General features: G+C 47.8%; 1 protein-coding gene across 1 annotated transcript in view; it reads left to right on the plus strand.

Annotated features, from left to right (window-relative positions):
* ANKDD1B (ankyrin repeat and death domain containing 1B) overlaps positions 1–23,313 on the plus strand; it is a 79,661-nt gene extending 56,348 nt beyond the window's left edge. Inside the window, exons 8-14 of the mRNA XM_075542662.1 lie at positions 364–462; positions 3,686–3,784; positions 6,390–6,488; positions 11,386–11,481; positions 17,049–17,250; positions 20,678–20,809; positions 23,252–23,313. Coding sequence (XP_075398777.1) covers positions 364–462; positions 3,686–3,784; positions 6,390–6,488; positions 11,386–11,481; positions 17,049–17,250; positions 20,678–20,809; positions 23,252–23,313 — 789 coding nt within the window. The remainder of the gene's footprint in view (positions 1–363; positions 463–3,685; positions 3,785–6,389; positions 6,489–11,385; positions 11,482–17,048; positions 17,251–20,677; positions 20,810–23,251) is intronic.
* The last annotated feature ends 4,456 nt before the right edge of the window (positions 23,314–27,769 follow it).

A 27,769-nucleotide genomic window follows, 5' to 3' on the forward strand; every position in this document is an offset into this window, starting at 1 on the left:
ATATAGATCCTCTTCTGTAAGAGAGCTATGCTCAAGGCACATATAGATCCCCCTCTAGAAGAGAGCTATGCTCAAAGCACACATAGATCCTCCTCTAGAAGAGAGCTATGCTCAAGGCGCATATAGATCCTCTTCTATAAGAGAGCTATGCTCAAGGCACACACTTTCACTTCATTGGACTGGACTCTTGATGGTGGATACTTAGAAATCACAGTCCCCCTTGCAATAATTGGAAACGCTTCAAATTTCCTTTAGAAATTTGTCACAATATGTCACTGCATTAAGTGCCACAAGACAAGCATCTGAATGTATGTTGGATTCTGATGGGACTCTCCCCTGGCCTTCTCCATCTGTCTCTTGCAGCTCAATATCACTGCTTTGCAGGTAGCAGTCCAGAATGGCCACAGATCTCTTGTCAGTTTCCTGCTCCAGGAGAAGGTGGATTTGCACCAGAAAGTGGAAGTGAGTCTGTGACAGCAACACTGAGGGCTTTCATCCCTGCACGAGAGGTGGGCTGTGCAGGGAGATGCTCCCGGTAGATAAGTCTGGGGAATGAGATGCTTCACAAGGGAGGGATTCTTTCGGGGAAGGTGGACTGACTTCTTTGGGGCAGTCCGTCTCAATCTTGAGAAACAAAATCCAGAGGATGAACATTAAAAATTGATGGACGGTTCAGGACAAGAGGACATCATGGTGTTTTCAGTATTTATCTTGAATGCAATAACATTTTCTCAGGTGTCTAGAGATACCATGATTCTTATATTAAATTTATCTGTCTGGGAAAATGATGAAGCAGCTGTAAATATGAAGGGGGAAAAAAAGAATGATCATTTTCTCCCTTAGCTGAAGCAGACCTTGTTTTCCTTTTGAAAGTCAATCTTTTCTACTGATTGAGGTTTCCGAGCGTTTCAATTACCTTTGCTAGAATGAACAAAGCTCTTCTGTGTTGGAATGAGATGGAAAACATTCCTCTATTTTTCACCTTGTTTTCATTTCTCCGGTGAGAATATTATTTCCTCTGATCTTGCTTATCCATTACTATTTATTGTATTAGCTTGAGAGAAGGGATGTGATTTAGACCATGTCTGATTGTTTTCAGAGAGCGGCATTCAGGGGAACTGGCTCTGAATTTGCCTGATCCAGGCCAAGGGCACTTCCTGTTTCTTCGGAGGGGCTGGGCCCCAGCAGGGCAGCAGGCCATGGCACTGTCCTCTTCTCGGGGTGGGATGCTTTCTCTTCTTCATGCTCTGTGCTGCAAGGGAGAAGATGATTCCTGAGCAGAAGAGACCTTCTACGCACTCTGCCTCTCCCATCCCCTCTTCATCTCCCCTTTCCCTTGCCTACCAGGGGAGTGTGTTCATCTGGGTTGACTAGAGAGACAATTTCATAGACACTCATATGTGTATAAGAAAGAGCTTCATATCAAACAGTAATTGTATATTAAGAAGCATCCCAGCCCAGTCCAGATCAAGTCCATGAGTCTGATATTAGCCCATATGTCTGATACCGGTCCATAAATTCCTCGTCAGACTCACACAGCAATGACGCAAAATGTAAGAAGATCACAGGCCAGTGGGTGAAAAGTATTGTGGATCCAATGGTGGTGGAAGTATCTCAGCATTGACGTGGGACTCCATGTGGCTCCTACAGCTCCCGTCTCTGGCTGCCATCAGTGTGTCTCTTTGTGGCTCGTCAACAGGATGTGAAGCAGAGAGTGTGTGTCCTACCTCCAGGGAGGAAGACAGGAGTTCCCAGAACCCCCAGGGGAAGGCCACGCCAACACAGAGGCCTCATTGGCTATGACCTGATTGAAGGGCTGGACTCCACTCCTTCCCTCAAGTTGACAGATGATGTAACTGCCACAGGTAGCCTCTGACTTCCTCAGCCATAGTGTCTTACCCTCTGTATACTGGCTGAGAGCACTTGCCCCTCATGACTTCTCTCTCCTCTCAGTCTACCCATCTTTCCTACTGCTTGGGACACAGGGTGAAGTTGGTAGGTCTCGGTTTAAATCCTGCCTCTGCCACTTCCAAGGCTTTGTACAACTTGCTTAATCTCTCTGTGGCTCTTCTATAAAATGACTTGTAGAGTTATTGTGAGTGAGAAGATTATTTGCCCCATATTTTAAAAAGAGTATCAAGTGTTGGAGCAGGGCATGTTCAGTCAGTACCATTATAAGCCTTGTTGAACAAGCATGCTTAACTGGTGCTCCTCATTACTATCTGAGATAGTTAAAGTTTATTGTGCCAACCTGGGCGATAAACACATGTGGGGTTAATTGAAGGGCGGTGAGATAAATGGCTTGGTGAGCCTCGCTTTTCTAGTTCTCGGGTCTGTTGCTTTCTGACGGTCGTACCAGGGTGCAGCTGCCTTAGCCAGTTCCCTGCTTTAGCTGGCAAGGCTCACTTCCTGCAAGACATCCCTGAGGAGAAGCCACATGGACCTACCCTGATGCAGCCCTGGGTGCTGGAGCAGCCCTGTGGAGACCCTTGCCAGTGCTGAGATGCTTACATGTTCACTGACTCGGCTTTCCTCCTGCAGTTGGCATCATTGCATCTGTTTTGTGAGATGGAGGGGGACTTTGTGGATTAGTGTTGGACATATGGGTTAATGGGTTAATGTTGGACTTGTGGGCTTGGGCAGCACTGGGTTGGGATGTTTTCTTGATGTGCACTTAAACTTTATATAAAACTCTCTCTTATACATGAGTTCTTGTGGATTTATTTCTCTAAAGTCCCCAGACTAACACGCTATCATCTGTTACACATCCACCCTTTATGATCTGTTTGTTTCCACCAGCTGCTCCCACAAAGTGGTGGGTGATGTTAAACAGCAGAAATGTGTTTTCTCACATTCTCGGGGCGAGTCATCCAAGATCAGGGAGTCAGTCTTGTTTATTCCTTCAGAGGCTCCGAGGGGGAGTCTGTTCCACATGTCTCCTCCAGCTCCCAGTGGTGTTGCTATTAGTTCCAACCCATCTCCACCCGGCCGTCTGCACAGCAAAAGGAAACACTGCCGGGTCCTACCCCAGTCTTCCGAGGGGCCCTCTGCTTGAGTCCTTCATTGCAGTGAGTGGGTCAGCAGCCACTGGGTCAGTCCATCTCCTTGAGGGACTTCCTCTTTCACTGCCCTCCACTGTACTGAGCATGATGTCCTTCCCCAAGGACTGATCTCTCCTGACAACATGTCACAAGTGCGTAAAGAGTTTCAATCTTGGAAGCTCACAGGGGCTGTTCTACCCTGTCCTGAAGGGTCCCTATGGGTCAGAATCGACTGATGGCAGTGAGTTTTCGGAATCCTTACAAAACCTTGGCCCATAAGAGATGCTCAGTAGACTGCTCCGGAATGAATAATCGGGGGTGGGGATAGGGATAGTGTGTGTGCGTGTGTGTGTATGCATGTGTGTCTGCGTGTGTGTGTGTGTGTGTGTGTGAGAGAGAGAGAGAGCGAGAGAGAGAGAGAGAGAGAGAGAGAGAGAGAGAGAGAGAGAGAGAGAGAGAGAGAGAGAGGTTTACCAGCAGCCTTGCATGGAAGTCATGGCTCATCCACCAGCGCTGGGCCGGGCCATCCTTGAAGTCTTCAGGATAATGGGGGATATTGTCTCCTGGACTGAGAGGCTTTGTGATTTGAATGACAGCACCAGCTCAGCAGCCCTTGGCCCTGACATTTTTATTTCCTTCTGCAGCCGAAGGAGTCTCCTCTTCATTTAGCTGTTATCAACAACCACATCACAGTCGTAAACAGCCTATTAAGTGCTCAGCATGATATTGACATCTTAAATCAGGTAAGTCAGGCAAACCGGAAACCTATGGAGTCTGTTATCAAGGTGGTGGCTGTTGAGTGGTTGTTTTGATCGACTTCAAGGTGCCTTCAAACTTCCTGGGAGGAATAAGTGCATTATTTCCCCATCACTCTCACCCTGCCTCCATTCCTCCGACCCAGCACTTTGGATAGCTAAGCAGTAGCTCAGAGGTACATTGCCAGAGGCTCTTTCAACCAAAAGTCACTCTCCAGGAGTGATATGTTGTCATTGGGAGGGGAGTTTTTCTATAGAAGAGACACTAAATATGTCTTCCTTTGTCCTGGAGGTAAAAAATGCAAAAAGACACCTCGTGATATAAAACTATAAAACATCCCCATAAATGCAGTCAGCCAAGGCAGAATCCAATGTCTCCTCAAAGGTGCCTACCACCGGCTGCAACTGGAGGCAGTATAGTGAATGCAGGGGGGAGGGTGGTGGGGGGGGGGGCGGAGGGTGGTGGCGGGCTGGCGTCTGAACAGAAGGCCTGCTCTCTGGGCCGGCCGGTGAGGTGAGGCCCTTCCCACCGGCTGGATTCTTAGCCAGGAGACGCCCCGATGTGGAGAGAGGATCGCTAGGGTTCTGAGGACAGACAAAACTTCGGGTCCCCCCCTACAAAAGCCACATCTGTGTCTCCTCTAGGCCAGAGAGAAGCCAGCCAGCCAGCCCTACAATTATGAACCCTGAACTCATTTCTCTCATCTCACACAGAGCATTGCCTCAGCTCTCTGCAGGATCCTCCCACACCAGCCTGGGAGATGAGTTTGCACTCAGCTGACATGGACCCCCTTCACGCCTGTCCCTGCTCCTCTGCCAGGAGTCCCGTCGTTGCTAGCCTTTACTTGCCCAAGTGTATTTTGGGAAAAGCCTCTTGCTAATAAATACACTTACATCCTACTAAATAAACGTACTGCCTTAACGCGTGTCTTCATGGACCTCTCTCCTAATGAGCAAGACCTTTACCACATACACAGACAGAACCTCCTGTCTGTGTGTGATTTCGGTTTGGACAGAGCTGGCCACATCTGCTGCATGCTGAAGTGCTTCTTGGGCTTGGTGCCTGATGATGGAGCTAGAATTTATCACAGCAATTTCATTATTGTTCAGCCTAGGAATGCATGCTCGACACGTAAAAGTAAGATGTAATACAGACACTGAAAAGCTTAGGATTTGTTTGTACACCCAAGAAATATCGTTCTTGTTACCCTTCCTGACGTCTGTCAGGAGCACTGGTGTCGCAGTGGGTTACAAATGAGGCTGCGCACGGCAAGATCAGCAGTTTGAACCCACCAGCCTGCTTCACGGGGAGAGAGGAGGCTTTGCCGCTCCAGGGAAGAGTGAGGGCCTCAGACACGCACAGGGGCGCCCTCCTCTGCCTACAGGGTCCCCATGACTGCGGATCCTCTGGATGGCAGGGAGTTGGTTTGTTTATGTTTTCCTGCCTCAGCGTAAGATTATTGTCAAGGTGGGATTTTATGGGTATGTAAGGTACTACTTTATGCTGGTGTAGACCTTTGGTAAACGTGATCTGCCGTATAAGTTAACCCCCCAGAGGGACACACCACCACCCAACAGTGGGTCTTCAATAAACGCCCCTTGACAAGAATGGTGCCAGCACCCCAGGCAGGCTGGCCCTGTGCTCTGGTGGGAAGAGGACTGGGCCAATGAGGGAAACTCAGGTCTGCTGACCACAGCCCAGTACGGGGCCCTGGGGCAGTTGCTTCAATTCTTTGAGGAAGCGGCTGCACTAGATTGAGTCCAAGGTTCTTTTCTTCCCTACTAGTTTGGGAATGTTTTTGCACCAGCATTCCTTTCAACAGAAGATTCATATGGGTAATTTTCTTGTATCTTCGTGGGTTTTTGCTAACATACTCTCACCCTCTTCATAGGGACGTGACTAGCCCCCAAAGAAACGTGAAGTGTCTCATGCTTTAGACACTATGATGTCGAAAAAAAATTGACATCCTAAAAATGCCCTAAGAGTCCTGCACCTGGACACCACCTTTGCTAATGTCTGGATGTCTTCCGTTCTCTTTCTGTGTGGGATTTTTAATGAAATTGAGCTTCGCTGCAGTGCTGTTTCCTCAGGTCTTACGCGTTATACGATAGGTATTTCCTGTTTTTCATACTCTTTGAAATGGTTTTCTAAACATCACTGTTAACGGTCCCTTAGTGATTGCGCATTGGGCTGCTAACTGCAAGGTCAGCGGTTTGAAACCACCAGTCACTTCTTGGGAGAGAAATGAGGCTTTCTACTCCCATATAGTGTTACAGTCTTGGAAACCCATGGGGGCAGTTCGACCCTGTCCAATAGGGTTGTTATGTGCCAGAATTGACTCGATGACAGGGAGTGGGTGAATATCCCAATACATGGATATACCACGATGTATCCATGGAATCTCCTTAGACATGCCACTTTTGTTCACCTTTCTACTGTGAGAATTCTGCAGTGAGCGCACTCTGTACCATTAAAAAATATCTGCTCTGTTCCATTTTGCGGCGTGTCTAGGCAACTCTACTTTCTCTTTGTCTTTTTGTTTTTATCCTCCTCAGTGAGTGTGGGTTACATTTTAAATTTTTCTTATGGCAGAGGCAGCAAACCCCTCTGCATGTCGCTGCTGATCTTGGAAATGTGGAATTGGTGGAGATCCTCCTGAAGGCAGGCTGTGACCTGAAGATCCTGGATAAGGTAATTCTCTGGGCTCCCCTCTGCTAAGCACTCCCAGTTGGCTGTGAACCTTGGGTAGCAGCATAACATGTCCTTTGTGAGATGGAGTAGTGGTTACACACTGGGCTGGTAACCACAAGGTCAGCACTCGATACTGTCTGCTTCGCCTTTCCATTCTCATGAAGAGTTACAGTCTTAGAACCCCCCGGGGGCAGCTCTACACTGTCCTGTAGGGTCGCCAAGAGTCAGCATCTCCTCTATGGAAGTTCATTGTTGGTGCTGGGTTTGGCTTGTGAGATGGTTGGCTATTGGGGATGGATAGAGACATGTATCTTCACTGTCAGTAGCTCATGAATCTGAATGAGCTATGTCAGTAAGTATTTTCACTCCAAGTGATCACATGGTTTTACAAAAATTCACATTATTTATTATGATTTTAAATCAGTTATGGAATTAGGCATGTACCCTACAATACAAATTACTGAGGGCATGCAGCGGAGCAGCAGGGGAGCAGAGTGATGAAATCCCAGGGGAATACCAAAAATAGACTTTGGAGACAGAGTGTGACACCCCATCAGCCTCGACTGGAAAACCCTTGTAAAAACCAACAAACAGACCTTGAACTATTTATAGGCTTTTCAAAAAATAAAAACCCCAAACAAATTTATAAGTCATGAAGACTTAGCAACATTTCCCTCTGAACACCCGTCCCATCTGTCATTTGTCCCAGTTTCATGCTGCCTTTGTAAGAGTGTGGTAGTGGTGGTGGTGGTGGTGAGTGCCTGTGGAGGAGGAGCTGCCTCATGGGGACCCCGCATACAACAGAACAAAAGGTTGCCTGTCTTGCGCCATCCCCGTGATGGCTGGTAGGTTTAAGTGCTCGTTGTCCAGCACGATATTGGACAGGCGTCTCTTGTGATCCGTAGGATGTTCATTGGCTGATTTTCAGAAGTAGATCACCAAGCTTCTTCCTAGTTCATGCAATAAACAACAATAGAGGGCCGTATCTGACCTCATCTGGCTTCCCTACTGCCACGAGGCAGTGTCAGACAAACCTCTGGGGCCCATTCTTCACCTACTGTGACACCCACCATTTCTCCCACACCACTCTACATCTATGCTGACTTTGATAATTCCTTATAATGACCTCACAGGACCCACAGACAATACTCACAATTAAGGGGGTTTACTAGGGAAGGTAATAGGTGACCAGTCAGGATCAGCCGAGAGTCAGGATACAGTCATTGGTCTCCTCAGCCAGCAGCCAAGTCTCTCTGGTTCTTAGTCTCTCAGCCACGTGGTCCCTTGGCCTTTGCCTTCATGGGCCAGCTAGTCAGCCTGCCCGTCACTCTGTCCCAGTTTCGTAGTCTTGGGCCAGATAGAGAGTAGGCCCCTCACACCCTCAGGCTGTTCCGCTGCATCTCCATGCCAATCTCTGATGAATGTGCTCTTCCAAGGTTCTCAGGATTTCTATCAACGATGGCTCACCACCGCCCACCCTTAGAGCCAGGGGGGTGCTGACTAAACTGGCCAATGCCCTCTTTCAGTGCTCTACACTCCCTGTTTGCATAGTCCACCCAACCCTTTGGTGGGAGTTACTGAGAGACTTGGGCTTAAGAGCCATGTTAAGAAATCTCATTCCCCCACAGTCGCTCTTTGTCTGAAATCTCTACTGACGGAAACCTGCCCACTGTGGGTGACTGCTGCTCTTTGAAATATCAGAGACATGCAAGCCACCGGAGCCGGTGGTGGGCTTTCCCCGTTGGCCCCCAGGACTCCTGTGTCCTTGCACGCTTCCCTTGTGAGTCTTTGCGGGCACACACTAATGCAGATGACTTCATTGTGGCATTCTTTTCCAACGATAGCAGCTTATTTTTTAAGAACTCCTCGAAGTACAGGGAAGATCTTATCAGGAAATGACGTTGCTTCCTTCTTATTCATGCCAGTTCGCAGCCTCACAATTGTATGCTCCCAGATGTTTATCTTCCTCCTTCCTCTTCTTAGGGTTTGCTACATGATGAGCGCTTAATATCCGTTTAGTTAATGAATACAAGCGACCTTTTCTATCTGCACCACACTTTTGACCCCAAATAAGTAACTTTTTATAAGAGCACATGGGGGAGCCAAGGCTTGGTGTAAATGTGACCCTTTGGAAGAAGCCTGTCTACTCAACCCGAGGCCTTGCAGCGTTTCTGGGGGTCTCTGTCCAGTTCACCCCCTGTTCTGTCCTCCCAGCGACAAAAGTACTTGGACTTCTACTCCTGCAAACACTCCCTAGGAAGATTTTCTTAGGAGCTTGCAAACCCTGGCTCAGAGAACACTTCCTTCCTGAAATAGGCTAATTATGGTGATTCAAATGGCTTTCCAAGCCAGAATTTAGGCAGGGATACAATTACAGCCTTGCTAAATGCCTGCAAAATGCAGTGCTTCCTAATTTCATTACTGTCTCTTTTGATTAGGGGCTGATTACTTTCAGCCCAGATGTTCAGACTCACCTGGGTCTTAGTGCCTGGAATAACAGCCAAAGCATCTGTGTTGGAGGGACTTGTTACCAACATGCAGACAAGTAGGAGCATCGGTGGGATGCAAGTTTAGAGTTCTGAGGATAGAATCACAGGAATCCAAAGGGTGGAACTTCTCGATTTGTTCTGATCATTTCTGTTCATTATCTTTATGTCCTCTGGGCTTAGTGGGTATGGGTCCTTTGATAAACCCACGAGAACCAGTCTGCCTTTGCTTAAGGGACAGTTGACAGATGGACAGGCCGTCCACTACATAAGACCCCAGCACCCTGCTTGCCGAGCTTTGTGCTGTATCCTTCTTGAGAAAAGAACACTGCTTCATAATGTATCTACGGCACCCTCATAAGCGCCAGGCAACTCATGCCAACGTAATGTCCTGCGCCGCCGTTGGCTAAGACTCTAACCTTTCCCTCACTGGTTATGGTATAATAGAAACTGGCCTAGAACGGGGTTCTGTGAGCTGAATTCTCGATTGTGAAATAGCGGTGTTATTCATTTATACACCAGGTTTACAAACACATACACCAATCTCTATGGACATGCGGCACAATGACACGTGAACAAAATCAGTTTCTTTAAAACAAAACAACTTATTTCACTTAAAACCCTATATAATTATACATTATTAACTTACACATGAAACTATGTGATCCTGCCTATTTATATAAAATTTGTAATATTTAACATTATGCAACATTTGAGACTGGGTTCTCCATATCGTAAGGGTCACTTGGGTCGTTAATATGACAATCTCTGCTGTGTTGCTTGTCTTTACATCTGATGTTTACTTTCTAAGCACTTTCTGATTCTGCTTATATTTATTACTGAAGTAGTGCTTTCATGAATGAAGACAATTGAGACTAATGCTCAATTTACGTTCGTGTCAAATGAACACGTTATCTGTAGAGATCGGTGTAGCACACAGAGAATTTTGAGATTAGAAGGCTGAGAAGAAAATTATTTCAGATATATATTTGTCTTGCTCAATGGATCAAAGTCAGCAGACCTAGTAGGAGGCACATGTATATGTAATTTTTGTGGTGGAAACTGAAATGAATGCATCAACCTACTGTTAATAGGATCCATGTCTTTTCAGTCGATTATTCCACCCTCCTCGACACCCGGCTTCCACTTTGTGGTCTTAAGTGGCTGATGGTTTGAGCTTAGCCTTCAGGGCAGTGTTCCCTCAGGGGAAGAAGGATGCCCCTCCTCTCTGTACAGAAAATTCCTCAAAGCTGCGTGCACCACCTCCATGTAAACCCACCGGCCAGAACTTAAGTCACATTCTTTAAAGCAAAGAGAGCTAGGAAATGCCATCAATATTTGTGGTGGCCACGAGCCCAGCTAAAAATCACAAGGTTTCTTCCGATGGAAGAAAGAAAGAAAAAGTGATTGGGGGCCACCAAGAGCCTGCCCCGATGGAGTCCTCCCTCGGAGGAGAAGACGCATGATGATGTTGTTTACTTGCCGAAGACTTCACTGTGCAGTGAGCCAGGAGGATGCCGGGAGCCGGGAGTAGAGGGTCCAGCAACAACTCCAGGGTTCTCAGCCACAGCGGGCACCTCTTAGCCCTTCTCCATCCGCACCTCGCCTTCCTAAGACTTCTCACAGAAACCTCGCCCTCCCCCCCACCGTTCTGCTGCTGCCACAGCCAACCAGAGGGAAGCGTGGGCCCCTTTTAGACATGATCATTTATTTCTCTCCCCAGAGTTTATCTACATGGGATTCCTTTGTTTGCGTGCTCTCTCTCTGACTTACTTGACCTTCTCCTGTGACTGCTTGTCCGTCCCTCTGTCTCTTCCTCTCTCCAGCTCTCCCTCTCGTCATTTTGCCCATTCTCTCATCACTCTGTCTGCCAATCTCCCTGCCCCTGCCCCCTTGACTCTCATTCCACTCTAAACACCCGGGCAGGTCATTAACTCTAATAGAACCTGTGCATTAAAACCCACACGCTGGGTCCACTTTCCTGTATTCCCATTCGAACAAGGAGAAAGACTGGTTCTTGACGGTAGAACGTGGCTCAAACCCCCTATTTTCACATCCCCCAGCAACGAAGTCTCCGTCTTAGGAGAAGTGATGGAGGTGTGATGGCCCTGTGAACCTTCGCTACGTCGTTTTCGTCCTCAGACGAGCCCAGCCAGCTCCCTGCCATCGCTTGCTGTCCCTTAGATCTTTCTTCCTTTTCCCAGTCGACACGGCACCTGAAGCTGTTGAGAGCTCACATCTCTTGGACAATTACCATGTGCCAGCTCTTGTCCTGCAAAGTGTAGTCACATTATCCCATTTACCAGCCCCAGAGAAGCTGGCTTAAGGCCACACAGCAAGGCTTTGAACTTGGGCCATCTTGTTCCAAAGCTAGCTAGCAGTACCATCTGACTCTTCCTTTTTCACTTCAGCAAGGGAGGACTGCCCTAGCTGTGGCCTCCAGGAGCAACCACAGTCTGGTCGTGGACATGATCATTAAAGCAGAGCGGTACTACGCCTGGAGAGAGGTGAGGAGAGTGATTCCAGCAAAGCACGGGGTTCCTCAGGCGACCTCAGGCTTCTCACAGGGTAACGTGGTGGCCGTGCAATTCTCTTCTTCCTTCTTTCTTGTCGTTTTCATTGGGGGAGTCCTGTTTGGTGCAGTTGGTCCCTTCTGGCATGTGCTGCCCTCTTTCATGAACTGAACAATGACCTGTCCTTCCTCACCTTCCTTTGCTGACATCAGACGTTGCCCTTGAGTCTGCTTCAGTTTCCTGGCAATGGGATCAGACTGTCGCAATCCATTGGAATGTGAGTCATTGGCCTGCCTTCCTAGTGCATCTTAGTCTAGAAGAGCTGCTGAAATCTGTTCAGCAGCACACTTGGTAACAACACACAAGCCTACACTGGATTGGCTGGGAATTGAACCCTGGTGTCCCTCCGGCAGTTTGAAACCACCAGCCACTCCATTGGAGAGAGATGAGGCTTTCTAGTCCCATAAAAAGTTACAGTCTCAGAAACTCACAGGGATGACAGGGGCACCATGAGTCAGTATTAACTCCGTGGCAGAGTTTGGTTTTCTGGTTTTTGGTCCCTCTGGAAAATTGAGAATTCCTCCACTGAACCACAACTGCCCCCTACTGGCATGACCAATCAGAAATGAGAGTTAGTTGGGCCTCACAGCCCAGCCCATATTGTCTATTGAGCATGCTACTGGTGGTCGACTACTGTACCCTCTGACCAGTATTCTATGGCTATGATTCATTCTGGAAGCTTCCAGACCAGCAGTCTGATGAACAGAGCTTATGTTTTTAGTGCTGCAGTTTGCAACACAACCATTTGCTAGTTCTTAAAACAAACCAATAAGCAAAACAAAACAACAAAACACTGCTGTCAAGCACTCAAGTATGCTGTGATAGTCACTAAAACCTTTATTTTCTTGTAAACACACATATAAAACGTCTTCAAGTCCTTCTTTCTAGTCTTTCATTTATTTTTACTTCCTCTGAGGAGCCCTGTGGTCTAGTAGTTTCTAGTTAGGCTGCTAATCACAAGGCAGCAGTTCGAAACCACCAGCTGCTTCACAGGAGAAAGACGAGGCTTTCTGCCCCTGTAAAGATTGCAGTGTGGGAACCACAGGGACAGTTCTAGCCTGCCCTGTATGGCAGGGTTGCTATGAGTCGGAACAGACTTGATGACATACAGTTTATGGGTTGTTTTTTTTTGTTTTGTTTTGAATTTTTTGATGCTGCCTGATGCATCTTGAGACCCCTTCCTAAGATACAAGTCAGTGCTCTCAGGCAAGAATTTCATGACCAGATTCAAAGCCCACTAGTACTGAGTTGAATTTGACTCATAGTGACCCTCGTGTTTCCAAGGATGTCAGGCTTTCCGGGAGCAGACTGTCTCATCTTTCTCCTTTGGATCCGCTGGTGGGTTGGCAGTCCTGCACCACCAACAGCACCACCATTCTCATCACCAGATGTCGAGGAATGTGTTGTTTCCACCTGGGCTGAAAGGCAGAAAGGCCTCCAGCATGAAACTTTGGTGGTGTTGTGGTTAAGTGCTAGGCTGTTTAGCCTCAAGGCTGATGGTTCAAACCCACCAGCTGCTTTTTTGGGAGAGAGAGACTGTCTGCTTCTATAAAAATGTATTCACACACACCAGAGGGATTCCGCAGAAATCAGCCCAGGTGAGTTAGTTACTAAGAGGGAAATTCAACACTGCTGGCTTGCAGGAGGAGCATCATAAAGATAAGTAGGCACAGAACCACAAGGTGTTGAAGGGCTGGGGGCTTATGGCTTACCACAGTGGAGGCTGACTAGGGCTTGATTTTAGCCCCGCCACTGTCTCATCTGGAGCCGGGACCATTTGGAGCCATGCGGAGGCTTATTCTCAACACAGCCACAGTTTGCTGCCGTCTGCCTTGGGTCAGGGACTAAACACTTGCAACTCCACAGGCAGGCATTGGGGCTCGGCTACATTGTTACTTTTGTTTCCCTCTCTTCTCTCTATTGCCCCACAATCTCAGAGGGCTTACTTTCTTTTTTTTTCTCTTCTTTGACACTTTCCTGTTCTCTCATACTCCGTGGACCTGACCAGACCTCCAGACCACTCCCCTTAGCCTAAGGCATTTACACCTGCCTCGCACCCAGCTAGGTGAGCTCCACCCTGTGCAGCTAGCCTTAGACTAGAGAAAGTCCTGCTGACCTCCACCAGGGGATACTCCACCCAACTTCTTACTGGGGAATTCCTACCTGTGTGCCTGGGGGAGCTCCTATTTTTCCTCTGTGGGCTCATGTGACAGAGGGAACTTCTTCCCACCTACCTTAGTGCCTCAAACGGGCCTAAGGCAGCTCAGCCAACACTCATCAACGTTCTATAAAGATGTATTGCCTTGGAAACTGTGGGGAAGTTCTACTCTGCCTTACAGGGTCCTATTGATTCAGAATCAATGGAACGGCAATGGATTGATGGTTCCAACAAGTCGGTGCCAGAATTTGGGCCCTGCTAGCTCCGGCTCTATCTATGAGCAGCCTTGAGCATGGGTTGCTGTCCATGTCACCATTTTGGGTAATTTCCCTTGAAGTTCTCATAGCAGAAAGCATTTATTTGCTTTTCTCTGGATCTCACTTTCTTGCCTCTATGTGTTTTGTTCTGTTGTAAATAGGGCCCCAATGTATCAGAACCCATTTGATGGCACCTAACAGCAACAATCAACTCAGGCCCAAGACACTGCCAGTGAGTCGATGTCTTGCTGCCTCATGGTGACCTTCTCGGGCAGGGTAGACCTGTCCCTGTGAGTTTCTGAGACAGTAGCTTTTTACCAGAGTAGAAAAATCCCATTTTTCTCTCTCAGAGTAGCTAGTGGTTTTGAACTGCTGACTTTGCAGTTAGTAGTTCACAGCAACAGCATTGTCCTAACATCTGGGGATCATTTTAAAGACCATACCATCCTTTGGCATCTTCATTTTCTTAAAAAATACAATGGTAAAATGAGACACCTCCAACATTTTAAAATCATGACCATTTTCTAGTAGGACCCCCTGGTGGCCTAGTAGGTCCACACATTGGGCTGCTAACGGCAAAGCCAGCAGTTGGAAACCACAGGCCGCTCTGAGGGAGGAAGGCCATGCTCTGTCCTCCCACCGAGATACGCAGTCTCAGAGACCCTCAGGGGCGGTTCCACCCTGTCCCGGGTGTGCTATGAGTTGGAAATAACTCTGGCAGTGAGAGGCATGCATTCTATTTTAATCTCTCCTCTCTTTCCTTTTCCTTTTATTTCTCCTCCCTCTGCTTCCTCTTGCTCTCATCTTCAGCCCTCACTGTTTTATTAAGGACACAGTGTATCCAAGTTCCTCCTTTTCTCCTGCTCTTTAAAATGCTAGACTCACATTTTCTTCCAGCACAGAACTCTTCACTGGTTCTATTTTTAATGCTCGCCAGACTTCTTAGCGTCTTTTGGCTAGATGAAAAGAAATTGCTTCTCCCCAAGAAATCTACGATGTAAGAATTAGACTTTGAAAGTCATATACAATGAATCCATAGGAGGGACCTCCAAAAACCTCATAGAAAATGGAATGAAAAGATAATGGATTCCCTCCCCCCCGCCCCCACACACACACCATGAACGTTCTGAAGCCCCTTGTATAGTTGAAGGAGTATTGTTAACCCAGGTGACAACTGGGAGCCTGGGACCTGGGATGAGACGAACACTGATTTTTAAAAATATATAAATCTATTTGAATTTCTTATCAAATGCGTTTATTATTATCATCACACGAAATTCTCTTGGTCCATTAGACAATCTTATATTCTCACTTAATACAAAATGGTCATAATCAAGAAATTAAAGCGAGGATTGAAATTCACCTCTTCCTTTCCCCATTTTTTTCCTTCCCCAAACACAGGTCATCTGTCATGAAATTCGGTGGTTTGAAGGCAGAAGGGAACTTCCTAACAGCTAGTTGCTGCTCTTCTAATTTCCACCAGTGCTGACTCCCATTTCTCCTGCAAATTGCTCAGCACTTTGGCAGACAAGCTAGTGAATGAATGCTTCTCCCTGACTATCAAAAAGACCGAGAGCTTTCTAAATTCCTGCACTTTCCAATTGGGCTGGCCTTACCCAATCTTGGAGCGTACCAAACACCTACATTTCTCAAAGCTATATATACACACGCACGCACGCACGCACGCACGCACACACACACACACACACACACACACGATAGGGCAAAGATGGATGGCGCAGAGGCATTCTGCACTCTCCCCTTTCCTTGTGGTGGTGGGATTTCAGATTCATGTGATGTAGTGATTACGTGTTGGGTTGTGATCCACAAGGTCAGCAGTTCGAAATCATTAGCCACAGCACAGAAGAAAGACCTGACTTTCTACTCCTGTAAAGAGTTACAGTCTTGGAAACCCACAGGGTCAGACCTATCTTGTCTTAGAGGGTCCCGATCGACTCGATAGCAGTGCATGAGAGTGAGTGAATTGTTTCACGAGATGGGATGAGGAGGAAAGAAAAAGGGGATGTGCCCAGCACCTGCCAGTGGGTTGAGCCCCTTCTCCATGCCTCCCTGGCAGCTCACTCAGTATGGTGGGAGAGAGCTGAGGCTGGCTTGGAGAAGATCCTGTGTTTTATACCCCCCAGAGGCAATTATGGGTATTCAAACCTCCCACGAGGTCTGGTGGCACAGTGGATTAAGCCTTGGTCTATTAACCAAAGGGTGGGTGGTGCAGACCCAGCAATCACTCCAGGGGAGGACGATGGGGCAGTCTGCTTCCATCTCGAGTTACAGCTCAGAGAGCCCCCTGGAGCAATTTACTCTGTCCTCAAGGCGTCTCTGTGTCAGTGGCTCAGTGGCAGTGGGAATTCCTATTTCAAGTTCTGTTCTCCATTCGTGGTAAGCGGGGAAAGCCCTCCCCCTTTCCCTGGAGCACACACCGAGGCGGCAGCTGGCAGACCCCGCCAGAGGCTGCTGTTGCTATGCAGACCACACCATGATCCATAGTGGGGGCCGAGGAGGGGCCCACCCCGTTCTTGGCATAGTCAAGAAAACACAAGTACATATCTCTCTGGTCTTCTCTGCTCAGAGCCAAGATCCATCGGACCTCAGCAATGGTATCCCTGGTCCTGAGTCGTCGTCTCAGCATGGCCCAAATCTCTGGCAACACCCCGTGAAAGTGCTACTGCAGCGCTTATTCGGACGCATAGACTTCCATGTTGTAATGTTTATGGGAGCAGATTGCCATATTTTTTTCTCCTGCAGAGTCACTCTAAACAAACAAACAACAACAACCCCTCCCCCCCAACTCATTATAGGAGTAAAAACCCTCGTCTTTTCCCTGAGGGGCAGCTGGTGTTCCTAGCTATTGTCCTTGCGCTTAGCTGCCCAACATACAATGACGAGGCCCCGGGGCTCAGAGTGACCAGCAGGTTGAGCCAGCCAGGCTTTTTGGTTAGCAGCTCAGTTCTTAAACCATTGCCCAGCCAGGACTTCTTGAAAAAAAGAAACACACCGATACATCCGCTGACATGAGACAGTAAGTAGAACTTGTATGAAGTGATCGGATACGAGTCTTTTCAATGCAGGGCCATCAGGAGGCGGCGGAGGACTCCTCAGCCGGTTGTACTCTGACATTCAAACAAGACCACAGCCCGGAAACCAGACACATCCGCACTTGCCTCTGGAACCTGGCTTACCGTCAGCTCAAGGCCAACGAGTGGCAGAGGCTGGCCCTTCGGTGGGGTTTCACAGACGGGCAGATCCGGGCCATCAAGGAGCAGTGGTCAGGTCAGCACAGTCTGGCTGGCATGGGCGGGAGGTGTGGTGTGTTTGGAGCAGGGGTGGGGTGGGTGGGTGGGTGGTCCCTCTGGCTTTAGAATCCTGCACATAAGTGCCCGGTCTTCCCAGGCCTCACGATCGGGACAGTCAGCTGAGTCCACAAAGCTGCTTGGGGACTTTTCAGAGGTGATTCTTTCTATTGAGCCAGACTGAAATGTGCCATTGAGCCTAGAGAGACATCAGAACTCCCATCTGACTGAGTGGCCCCGAAGCAAGGTCTCAGCAATTGGCTTGACACTTAGCAGCCAGCCTGCCTTCATCAATGCCCCTGGAGAGTGTCCTGGCTGAAGGGTTTGTCCCCCCTTCAAATCCAGGAAGGCGCCTCTTCAACTAGCTGGGGAGCAGGCATCCTTGGAGCCAATGGCCCCCTTGTTCCTGGGGCTGATTGGCCTGCTTGGCTGAGCCTGATTACTCTGAGAGACAAGAGCGGACACAGATGCAGAGAGCTCTCTCAGCTCCAAGTTTCCGAGTGATGGAATCATCTCAGCTAGACGCCAGCTGCCTGGATTAATGCGCCCAGCACGGCCCAGCTCAATTGAATTCCTGTAGCTTGGCCTTTTTGTTACTTGACTCAGCCCACTGCCATCGAATCAATTCTATCTTGTGGATACAGACGAGAGCTGCCCCACAGGGCTTCCAAAGTGGTTAATCATTACGGAAGCAGGCTGAGCATCTTTCTCCTGCTGATGGGCCGGCCTTTTGGTTAGCAGCCCAGTGCTCTCATCCTTGCCTCACCTGGATTCGATGACTTGAGAGCCCCTGAGAGACTCACAGAGACCTTAGAGAGGGCTCCCCAGCCGACCAATCTTCACAGGAGCAGATTTTTAAGGAAACAAAGCAAACCCACTGCTATCACCTCGCTACTGACTCGTAGCCACTGTGTCGGTCTGGGTAGACTAGAGAAACAAATTCATAAACACGCATATGTGTGTAAGAGAGTTTTATATAAAGGGTAATTTTACATTAAGAAAGCATCCCAACCCAGTCCAGTCCAAGCCCTAAGTCCGATATATTAGCCCATATGTCTGATCCCAATCTATGAAGCCCTCATCAGGCTCACGAAACACATGTAATGACACCAAATGCAGGATGATCACAGGCCAGTGGGTAGAAGTCTTTGGATTCAGTGGCCTTGTAATTATCTCAGTGCTGGCAGGGGTCTCCCCGTGGCTTCTCTAGCACCCAGGGCTGCATCAGGGTAGGTCCATGTGGCTTCTCCTCAGGGATGTCTTGCAGGGAATCAGCCTTGTCAGTAGTGAGTCTCTGTGCAAGTGAGCTAAGGGAAAAGTCTTCCACCTCTAAGGAGGAAAAAATTATATTTCCCAGAATTCTCAGGAGAAAGCCATGTCCACACAGAAGACTCATTGGCTATATCTTGACTGGCAGGCCAGACGCCAACCCATTCACTCATAATCCTCTCAAATTGACACTACATTATGTAACCACCACAGTCACCATAGAGGACAGAGTATTTCAGGGACTGCAACTCTTTATGGGAGCAGAAAGCTTCCCCTGCCTCCCACGGAGCAGCTGGTGGTTTTGAACTGCTGATCTTGCAGTTCATCCACCAGGACTTCTTTTGTTACTTGACCAGACCCTAGGAAATCTAAAAACAGGTTGCTTGGAATTAATCAGCCAATGAACTTGAACAAGAGTGTATAGAGACTAAAGTTTGTGGTTACCAAGGTGGGTGGGCAGGAGGAGGAAAGGAGGAAATCCCCCACTTGCCAGACATTGACCTTGTTTTCGGGATGATGGGAGAGTTTGGAAACAGGATAGTAGTGATGGTTGAGCAAGACAATGACCATAATGTCACTTAATTATACGTGTGAAGAATGTTGACACGGCCAATGTTTTGTTAGTACGTGTTTCTGACAATAGGGAAATTAGGAAGTGACAATAAAGGAGCTGCTCCCAGCTTTCTTCCCCTGGAGACCCAGGGGTGTCTGTCCCTCACTCAGAGGGGGACTCCTTGCTTCAATGACTGGGGACTGTCCACGGCAGAGCCACCACCCCACGAGCCCACGTTGCCTCCCCCAGTGCATCCTGGGCTCTTCATGGCCAAGGCCGAGGACACAGTCCAGTGTGGATTCATGGAAACAAGTGCACTGCAAACAGTGACAGGAAGCGACACTTTCTGAAAAGGAAGGCTTTCGGGGGCTTTGTTGGCTGCTCCTTAGGCACTTAACGTCTGTAAAGACTTTCAGAAAATTGATTTTTTTCCCTTTTAGGACTCTCTCTTGCCTTGAAGAAATGACCAGAAAACATCGTGTCCCTTCTCAGTATTTTTAGGCCAACATTTGTCAGGGCCAGGTTGGCTTCCATGTGTCTGGGGAGTGGAAAGGCAAATTCTCAGCAGGGTGTGTAACCACAATGAACCACTTCGAAACCCTGCCAGGCACAGAGCACTGGCCTGAGACTGCATCCTCTGCGCAGACAGTTAGTTACCAGCCCTCTAGTTTCCACCTCTACCCTGCCCACCACCTCTGCCCCCCCAGCTCAGGTTCTCTTTTTCTCACTCTCTCTCCACATTGATTAGATCGATTAGATCGTGAGCCTGCTGTGACACCTTCTCTCACTGTGAACTCCTGCCAGGCCTGGCACCTCCCCTCCATATCCCAACACCTCACCCCACACCTATCCAGGGAGTGCTTGTGACTGGGCCACCCACACTGTGTGGGTGGCACTCTGGATGGCTGGCTTGCTACTCAGTGGGGTTTACAGGTTCACAAGGCAGCAGCTCATTCACACGCAGACACTCGGGTTCTGCCCGCAAACCCCACTGCCTCCGAGTTACCCTGGCTCCTGGCCATTCCACATAGGACGTCCAAAGTCGGCCACCAGCCTCATCTTTCTCCCGAGCAGCAGCTGGTGGATGGAAGGGGTGACTTTGTATTAGCTTAGTGGACGGACCCCACCCAGATCTACTAAATCAGAATCTGCACTGGAACCGGCACCTCAGGGTGAACCCCCAAAAATAAACCCAGCCTCCCTGAACTGACTTCTGCGAGTCGATTCCCACGCATCATGACCCTAGAGGACAGAGTTCGACTGGCCCCGGGGGTTCGGCAGCTGTCACTCTTTAGCAGCAAGCAGAGCCGCTGGTGGGCTGATCACAATCCAATGCTTAACCCATTACGCCACCAGGACTCCTGGGGGCGGCGGGTGCTTTGGAAGTGCTCGACTTTGGGGAGGAGAATCCAAATGGAAGGCGAGGGGACACCTCTCCTCTCCAGGGCACGTTGATCCAAGAGCTCTCCTTGGAGAAAGCATCGTGTAGCCACTGTCCGGTGGCAGAGATTGTAGTTGGATCGAGACCCCCCTCGAGGGCCATCTGCTCAGGGTGTTTGACCTGCGACCATTTGTGCTTGGCCAGGAAAAGACAGCTTCCGTGAACACGGCCACCGGGCTCTGCTCATCTGGCTGCATGGCATCCGGCTGACACAGGCCATGCCGGCCAGGCACCTGCACGAGGAGCTGGGGCGCGCAGGCTTCCCGGAGCTAGCAGGTGAGTGCATTTTGCTGGCCCTTCCTCCTCACAAGGCTGCATATCCACGGGACGGACGCCTCTCCTTGTTGTTCCCTGTGGCTCATGCAGAGTCCGAGACCATGGGAAGGGTCAATGAGATGCCAGCTGGTTCCTTAGTGCCCACAATACTGGCCACTGGCAGTTCCGAGTTGTGTCCTCCCCTCACCCCCACCCCACCCCACCTTGGGCATTTGTAGTGTTCTTGTGTATATGTGTTTCTTGGAGGCTGGGGGGTGGGGGGAGCAGAATGTTCAGCCCACAGACCAGAGAAGGCAGGAGAAACCAAGAGTACCAGCCAACATCACGTGCCTCATCATGTTGTTGTTGTTAGGTGCCATCGAGTCGGTTCCGGCCCATAGCGACCTTCTGCACAACAGAACACACACTGCCCAGTCCTGCCCCATTCTCACAACTGTTCCTATGCTCGCTCGAGCCCTTCCTGGCAGCCACTGTGCCAATCCGTCTTCTTGAGGGCTTTCCGATTTCACGCTGCCCTTCCACTCTGCCAACCAAGATGTCGTTTTCCACGGACTTCTCTCTCCCGACAACATGCCCAACATATCCAAGACTAAGAAGTCTTGTCATCCTTGCCTCTAAGGAGCACCCTGCCTGTACCTCGAAGACAGATCAGTTTATCCTTTTGGCAGTTCGTGGTACTTTCAAAATTTGTTGCCAGCACCACATGCAAATGCATCGATTCTTCTTCAGTCTTCTCTATTCGAGGGCCGACTTTCATTTGCATATGAGTGAAATGAAAATACCATGGTTCTTGCTCGTATGCTACTTCCTGAAATAGTGGAATGTCGCTTACTTCTTTTTGGTACAGTGACTGTTGTTTCTTTCCATCTTCTATTGCTGTCTCCTGTATCCTTCAATATTTTGCCTATAGAATCTTTCAATATTGCAACTCAAGGCTTGAATTTTTTCTTGAGTTATTTCAGCTTAAGGAATGCTGAACACACTCTTCACATTGGAGAAATGTTATAAATATCCAAATGACCCTTGGCAAATAAAAAGGTTCCCCACCCTGATAAGGCTCCCTGGTGATGTAGTGGGTTATGTATTGCCTTTCTAACCTCAAGATCACCAGATAAGGTTTTCTACTCCCTTAAAGAGATCTACATATAACCCCTTCCCAGGGGGATGGACAACGGAAGAGTGGGTGAAGGGAGGTATCCGTCAGTGTAAGACATGAAAAAAATGTTTATAAATTATCAAAGGTTCATAAGGGAGGGAGGCTGGGGGAAGGGGAAATGAGCTGATACCAAGGGCTCAAATAGAAAGAAAATGTTTTGAAAATGATGATGGCAACATATGTACAAATGTGCTTGACATAATGGTTGGATGTATGGATTGTGATTAGAGCTATATGAGCCCCCAATTAAAAAAAATAGTGACAGTCTCAGAGACCCGAAGAGACAATTCTCTGTCCTGTAGGGTTCCTAGGAGTCAGAATCAATTTGGTGGCAGCAAGTTTGGCTTTTGGTTGGACTGTTCATGTGTAAGGAGTGTTGGTGATATGGTGGGTTACAATTGGGCTGCTAACTGCCTCCAAACCATCAGCCACCGTGCAGGAAAGAGATGAGGCTTTCTGCTCCCAGAACGATTTGCGGGCTCCGACACTCACAAGGTCAGTTCTACTCTGCCCTATAGAGTCACTTCACTATGAGTCACAGCAGCTTGGTTTGCGTGTGTGTGTGGGGGGGGGGGGGGCGCACAAACAGGGACAGGACTGCTATACCATCTCACAGGTTATAGGGTGGTTCCCCAAGTAAGACATGTATTACTTGTAAGGACTTTACAACCCTGGAAGTTTAATGCCCTTGAAAACCTATACCTCAGGTTGAGAGGAAGGGGCAGATGGGCTACCAGTGCTACATCCCACTCTGCTAGGAGACCTTCCTGTCAGGAAGAAACACTGAAACATCAATGTAGGAGGTGGTGTTATAATTCTCACTCAATAACACCCTTTCAGGCAAACATCTGTCATTATTTTCACTCCTAGTTTTACCACCAGCTGATATCCTCAAGGCATTCATTGGGGCACACTGAAGCACTCTTCGGCAGGGACAAGACGGTGCATGGATGAACGGCATCTATCTTCCATGATGTTATCTTTAAAACACTGGGGTTGTTCCCCCAACTTGAAATGTGTTCTTGTCCATGAAAGAGTCCCGGGGAGAGTGTGCAGGGCAGATGAAGAGGCGGCCCACGGAAGTGGTGAAAGGTCTCCAAGCGTGTGATCTCGGGGGAGTTGCAGGGCCTCGCCGGGCCAGCATTCTTGCTCAGCAACTGGGCCAGAAAATGCAGCATCGATTTCAAAGGGCTGCTGTGAGATTAAGGGGCTAATACGGCCTGGTGCATAGTCCAATAAATGTCGGGTTTAACAGTGAGTGCTCTTCTATTTCTTTCTTTCTCCAGAAAAGATCCGTCAATTCAAAAGCGAAACAGATTCAAGTTTCAAGAAATGTGCAGTTTCGTAACTGCCGAAATTGTATTCAAATGCTTCTCCACCCAGCAGGCAGCTCTGTACAGCCGAAAGCTCTTCTCGCCCCAGTGCTGGCCTTCTTCTCGACGGTGGCAGGGTCTTCCAGCGGATGCCACAGCGCTGTTCCATTCCCCGACTGCTGCAGTGAAAAGCCGCAGGCTGCTTGTTGGGGGCTTGCTTATTAAGGCCAGGTGCACAGGATCCTCTCACGTCTGTCATTTGATGCAACGTGCATATAATCTAGGAAGGTTTTAAAGCCTCGGGCTGGTGGAAGCTGCAGCGTGGCATATGGAAAAAGTAAAGCTTTTAGGACAGGCAGACATGGTTTTGAACATGTGTTTTCTCCCTTACTGTGGAAAAGTGTGAGCATTTGAGCATATTGACAGCATTGGAGTACTTGGCCTTCTGGTTTCCCTCGCTACAGAGTGGGGGAAGTATCTTCCTATTCCGGAAGGCTGGAACAAGGACGAGGTGAGAAGGCTGGTAAATGCTCAACCTCAGGCCTTTCATATCGAAACCATTAACTGCTCTTTCTGTTCAGCAAGAAAATCTGGCTTTGGAAATGTAGTCACTGTTGGCTTTAAATAACTCATATGTGTATAGTAGATTATTCAGAAGAGAGTCAAGCGTATACTCCTACTGGCACATATATACACGTTTGTATCTTGATGATATAATTATAGTGGTTTACTTTTCTTTGTATTTTTGTACTTTCCACTTTTTTATGTTTTCAGAATGAACAGGCATTACTCTTGTAATCTGAGAAACGTATGAAATAAATGTGAAATCAAGTTATGAGCTTGTTATCCATTCATGTGTAAATTCGTGAGCACCTAAGGCTCTCCATTCTCAGCTTTTGACTCTAAACTTGCACGGACAGTGATACAATCAGGAGCATTTGTCATCCAGCGACTATCATGGGTGTACGGTGTCACATGTTCCCTGACGTTCATTGCCCATGACTAGGTCAGGAGTTCTGGATGCTGAAAACGGGCAGCAAGTTCACAATTCGTAATCGCTTTTGTTTCAAAAGTCTCTCGGTGAAAAGCCTCGGCCCCATCTGTTTCTCATTATGCCCAGTTTCCACTGATCACCCTACCTTCTTACCAAAACATGTCCAGGTGTGCCCAAGCAGCCAAGACAAATAAATACTCCGCCTTTGCCTGGCTGCAGGGAGTTGCCATTGAGCCCGTTCAGTCCTGGAGACCTCATGTGTTCAGAGGAAGCATGCTCCACACATGCATTGTTTTTTTAATCATGGCAATTTCCTCCCACCCCCACCGCCCAGAAACTTTTATTGCCTCTGCTGGATAGGACAGAGATTGTGAGAAACACAGGTGAACTTGAAGAGATAATGCAGATGAGATTCAGTCAAGGTAATCTTGGTCTCCAGTATTTTGATATGCGGACCCTTCTAATTTCATACATTTTACTATTTAAAATTTTATTTTATTTAAAAAATTTTACATGTTAAAACGTGTTCCCGTTTGACCTTTGGCAAAAAGAAAACCGTGGCTCAGTTTAAAACAGTCGGCGTGGAGGGCTTTCCTGGAATGAAGGCCGAAGCTCTTCTGAGAAAGCCACTCGAGGGGTGTGTGTGTCTTCCTTACACTCCCATGTGCTCACTTGGACACACTCTTACCCAGACACACACAATGCTATGTGTGAGCGTTTTTTAGTTCAAAATATTGACTACATCCAGGCTTTTATCCTCAGAATAATGTAAAAAACAGAACCCCCCCAAACAAATACAGTGGAACTGCCTCTGATTTTCTGAAACCAGAACTTGATTTGGAAATCATTTTATTGGGAGCTCCTACAACTTTTATCACAATCCATATATCCATTGTGTCAAGCACATTTGTACATTTGTTGCCATCATCAGTCTCAAAATATTTTCTTTCTACTTGAGCCCTTGGTATCGGCTCCTCATTCCCACCCCCCCCACCCCTTCCCTCACGAACCCTTGATGATTTATAAATTATTATTATTTTGTCATATCTTACACTGTCCACTGTCTTCCTTTACCCACCTTTCTGTTGTCTGTCCCCCAAGGAGGGGGTTATATGTGGATCCTTGTAATCAGTTCCTCCTTTCTACCCCACCTTCCCTCCACCCTCCAGGCATCGCCACTCTCACCACTGGTCCTGACCTGAGCGGATCATCTGCCCTGGATTCCCTGTGTTTCCAGTTCCTATCTGTACCAGTGTCCACCCTCTGGTCTAGCCAGATTTGTAAGGTAGAATTGGGATCATGAGTGGGGGGTGGAGGAAGCACTCAAGAACTAGAGGGAAGTTGTATGTTTCATTGTTGCTATACTGCACCCTGACTGGCTCATCTCCTCCCCAAGACCCTTCTGTAAGGGGATGTCCAGTTTCCTACAGATGGGCTGTAAGGTGACCAGACGTCCCGCTTTTGTCAAGACAGTCCCAATTTTTAACAATTTTTCCTGCGTCCCACGGCGTTTTAAAAAAGTCCAGATTTTTGGAAAGAATGCACAACAAGCTAGGGTATGTGGTTTCCAGCTGCCATGTGGCTATTTCACCAGGATATGAGTTTTATCAATGGTGTCCCGCTTTACCAATGTGAAAATCTGGTCACCTTAGCTTTGGGTCCCCACTCCACACAACCCTCATTCACAATATAACTTTTTGTTCTTTGATGCCTGATACCTGATCCCTTCAACACCTTGTGATCACACAGGCTGGTGTGCTTCTTCCATGTGGGCTTTGTTACTTCTTGGCTAGATGCCGCTTGTTTACCTTCAAGCCTTTAAGACTCCAGATGCTCTATCTTCTGATAGCCGGGCACCATCAGCTTTCTTTACCACGCTTAGGTACATATTTGTCTTCAGCGATCTTGTTGGGAAGGTAAGCATCATGGAATGCCAGGTTAATAGAAAAAAGTGTTCTTGCATTGAGGGAGTAATTGAGTGGAGGCCCGATGTCCATCTGCTACCTTAATACTAAACCTATAAAATATATGCACATAGATCTATTTACCCATCATCATATATAAATATATTTACATATGTACATGCCTTTATTTATACCTCTAAAAATGACCTTTGCCTCCTAGTTCTTTCCTCTATTTCCTTTTACTTTCCTCTGGTCCTACTATCATGCTTAGTCTTCATTTAGGTTTCAGTAATTCCTCTGGGTTACATTGCCCTGATCAAGCCTTACCAGACCTCTTACACCCTCCTTGCCAATGATTTTGGATCACTTGATGTTCCCTTGTTCCTGGGTTAACACCACTTCCTTCCCCCACCCCCTTTCCCATGTCCCCCAGAACATCCCTCTATTCACATCAATAATACACGCACTCTACAGAAAGAAAAAAAAAATCCTCCAAACCAAAACACCATTTCCGATCTGGGATACTTAAATATATTACACTCATCAGAAGTGTCATTAGCATAGTCTTTGCACCTAGCCCAAAGCATATATTCAAGGGAATGTTTATAAGTTGTTTGTGATGTTCACATGTTCAATTCTTTTGCCAAATGGTTTTCTGATAAAGACAGCATTGTGCTTTAAGCAGGAATGGGAATCTCAAATTAATCACTATCAAGCTTTTCTTAGACTTATGGGAGAGTAAATTAGGATGGTCCACAGAGATAAGATGAGCTCCGCAATGTTGGAATTAATAAGTATTTGGAGTGACCGACACTAGAAGACAAGCCCAAACCACCACTCAAAAAACGAAATAGAATTGGGCCCAGACGTGGCAGTCTCAGCCCTCAGACTGAACTGTGAGGACTGAGCTTCAGGTCCGCCCAGCCAGCAGAAATCGACTGTGCAGGTTTCTGCTGTACTTACTGGACAGACTACACACACTGTAGAAGATTCCTTTCCTGCTACACTGTTGTCCTTTTTGTCCCAGTAACTTTGAGGGCATGCACATTCCACAGTCGCTAATAAGAACAGGCCCTGCTCTTTCATGCCATCTGCAATCATTGTAGCGAAGTCTAAGAGGAGATTCCAAGTATCTTTTGGTATTGATCATTTATGATGTTCCAACAAAATTTTATACCATAAGTCTAAGAATTTAAATCTTCATTATGCACTAAATTCCAGCAGACAATGCCCTTTCTAGATCTACTCTTTTTTCTCCTGAATTCTTCACAAAGTTCTGATTCTTTCAATTCTTGTTCCATGATGGGCCCGGGCCTTTAGTTCTCCATGCTGGCACATCGCGATCCTGTCGTGTTCATGACCTCCTGTTGGAGGGTCTTCCTGTTGGAGGGTCTTCCTGTTGGAGGGTCTTCCTGTTGGAGGGTCTTCCTGTTGGAGGGTCTTCCTGTTGGAGGGTCTTCCTGTTGGAGGGTCTTTCTATCTTGTTCTAACTTCTTCCCACCTAACGATCATTTTACATTCTCTATACACAGTTCAGGACTTTGGGAAAAAATTGTTTCTTGCAACATCTGATTTCCAGTCATTTTGAGACTG

Source organism: Tenrec ecaudatus, chromosome 2 (assembly GCF_050624435.1).
Source record: "Tenrec ecaudatus isolate mTenEca1 chromosome 2, mTenEca1.hap1, whole genome shotgun sequence".
NCBI lineage: Eukaryota > Metazoa > Chordata > Mammalia > Afrosoricida > Tenrecidae > Tenrec > Tenrec ecaudatus.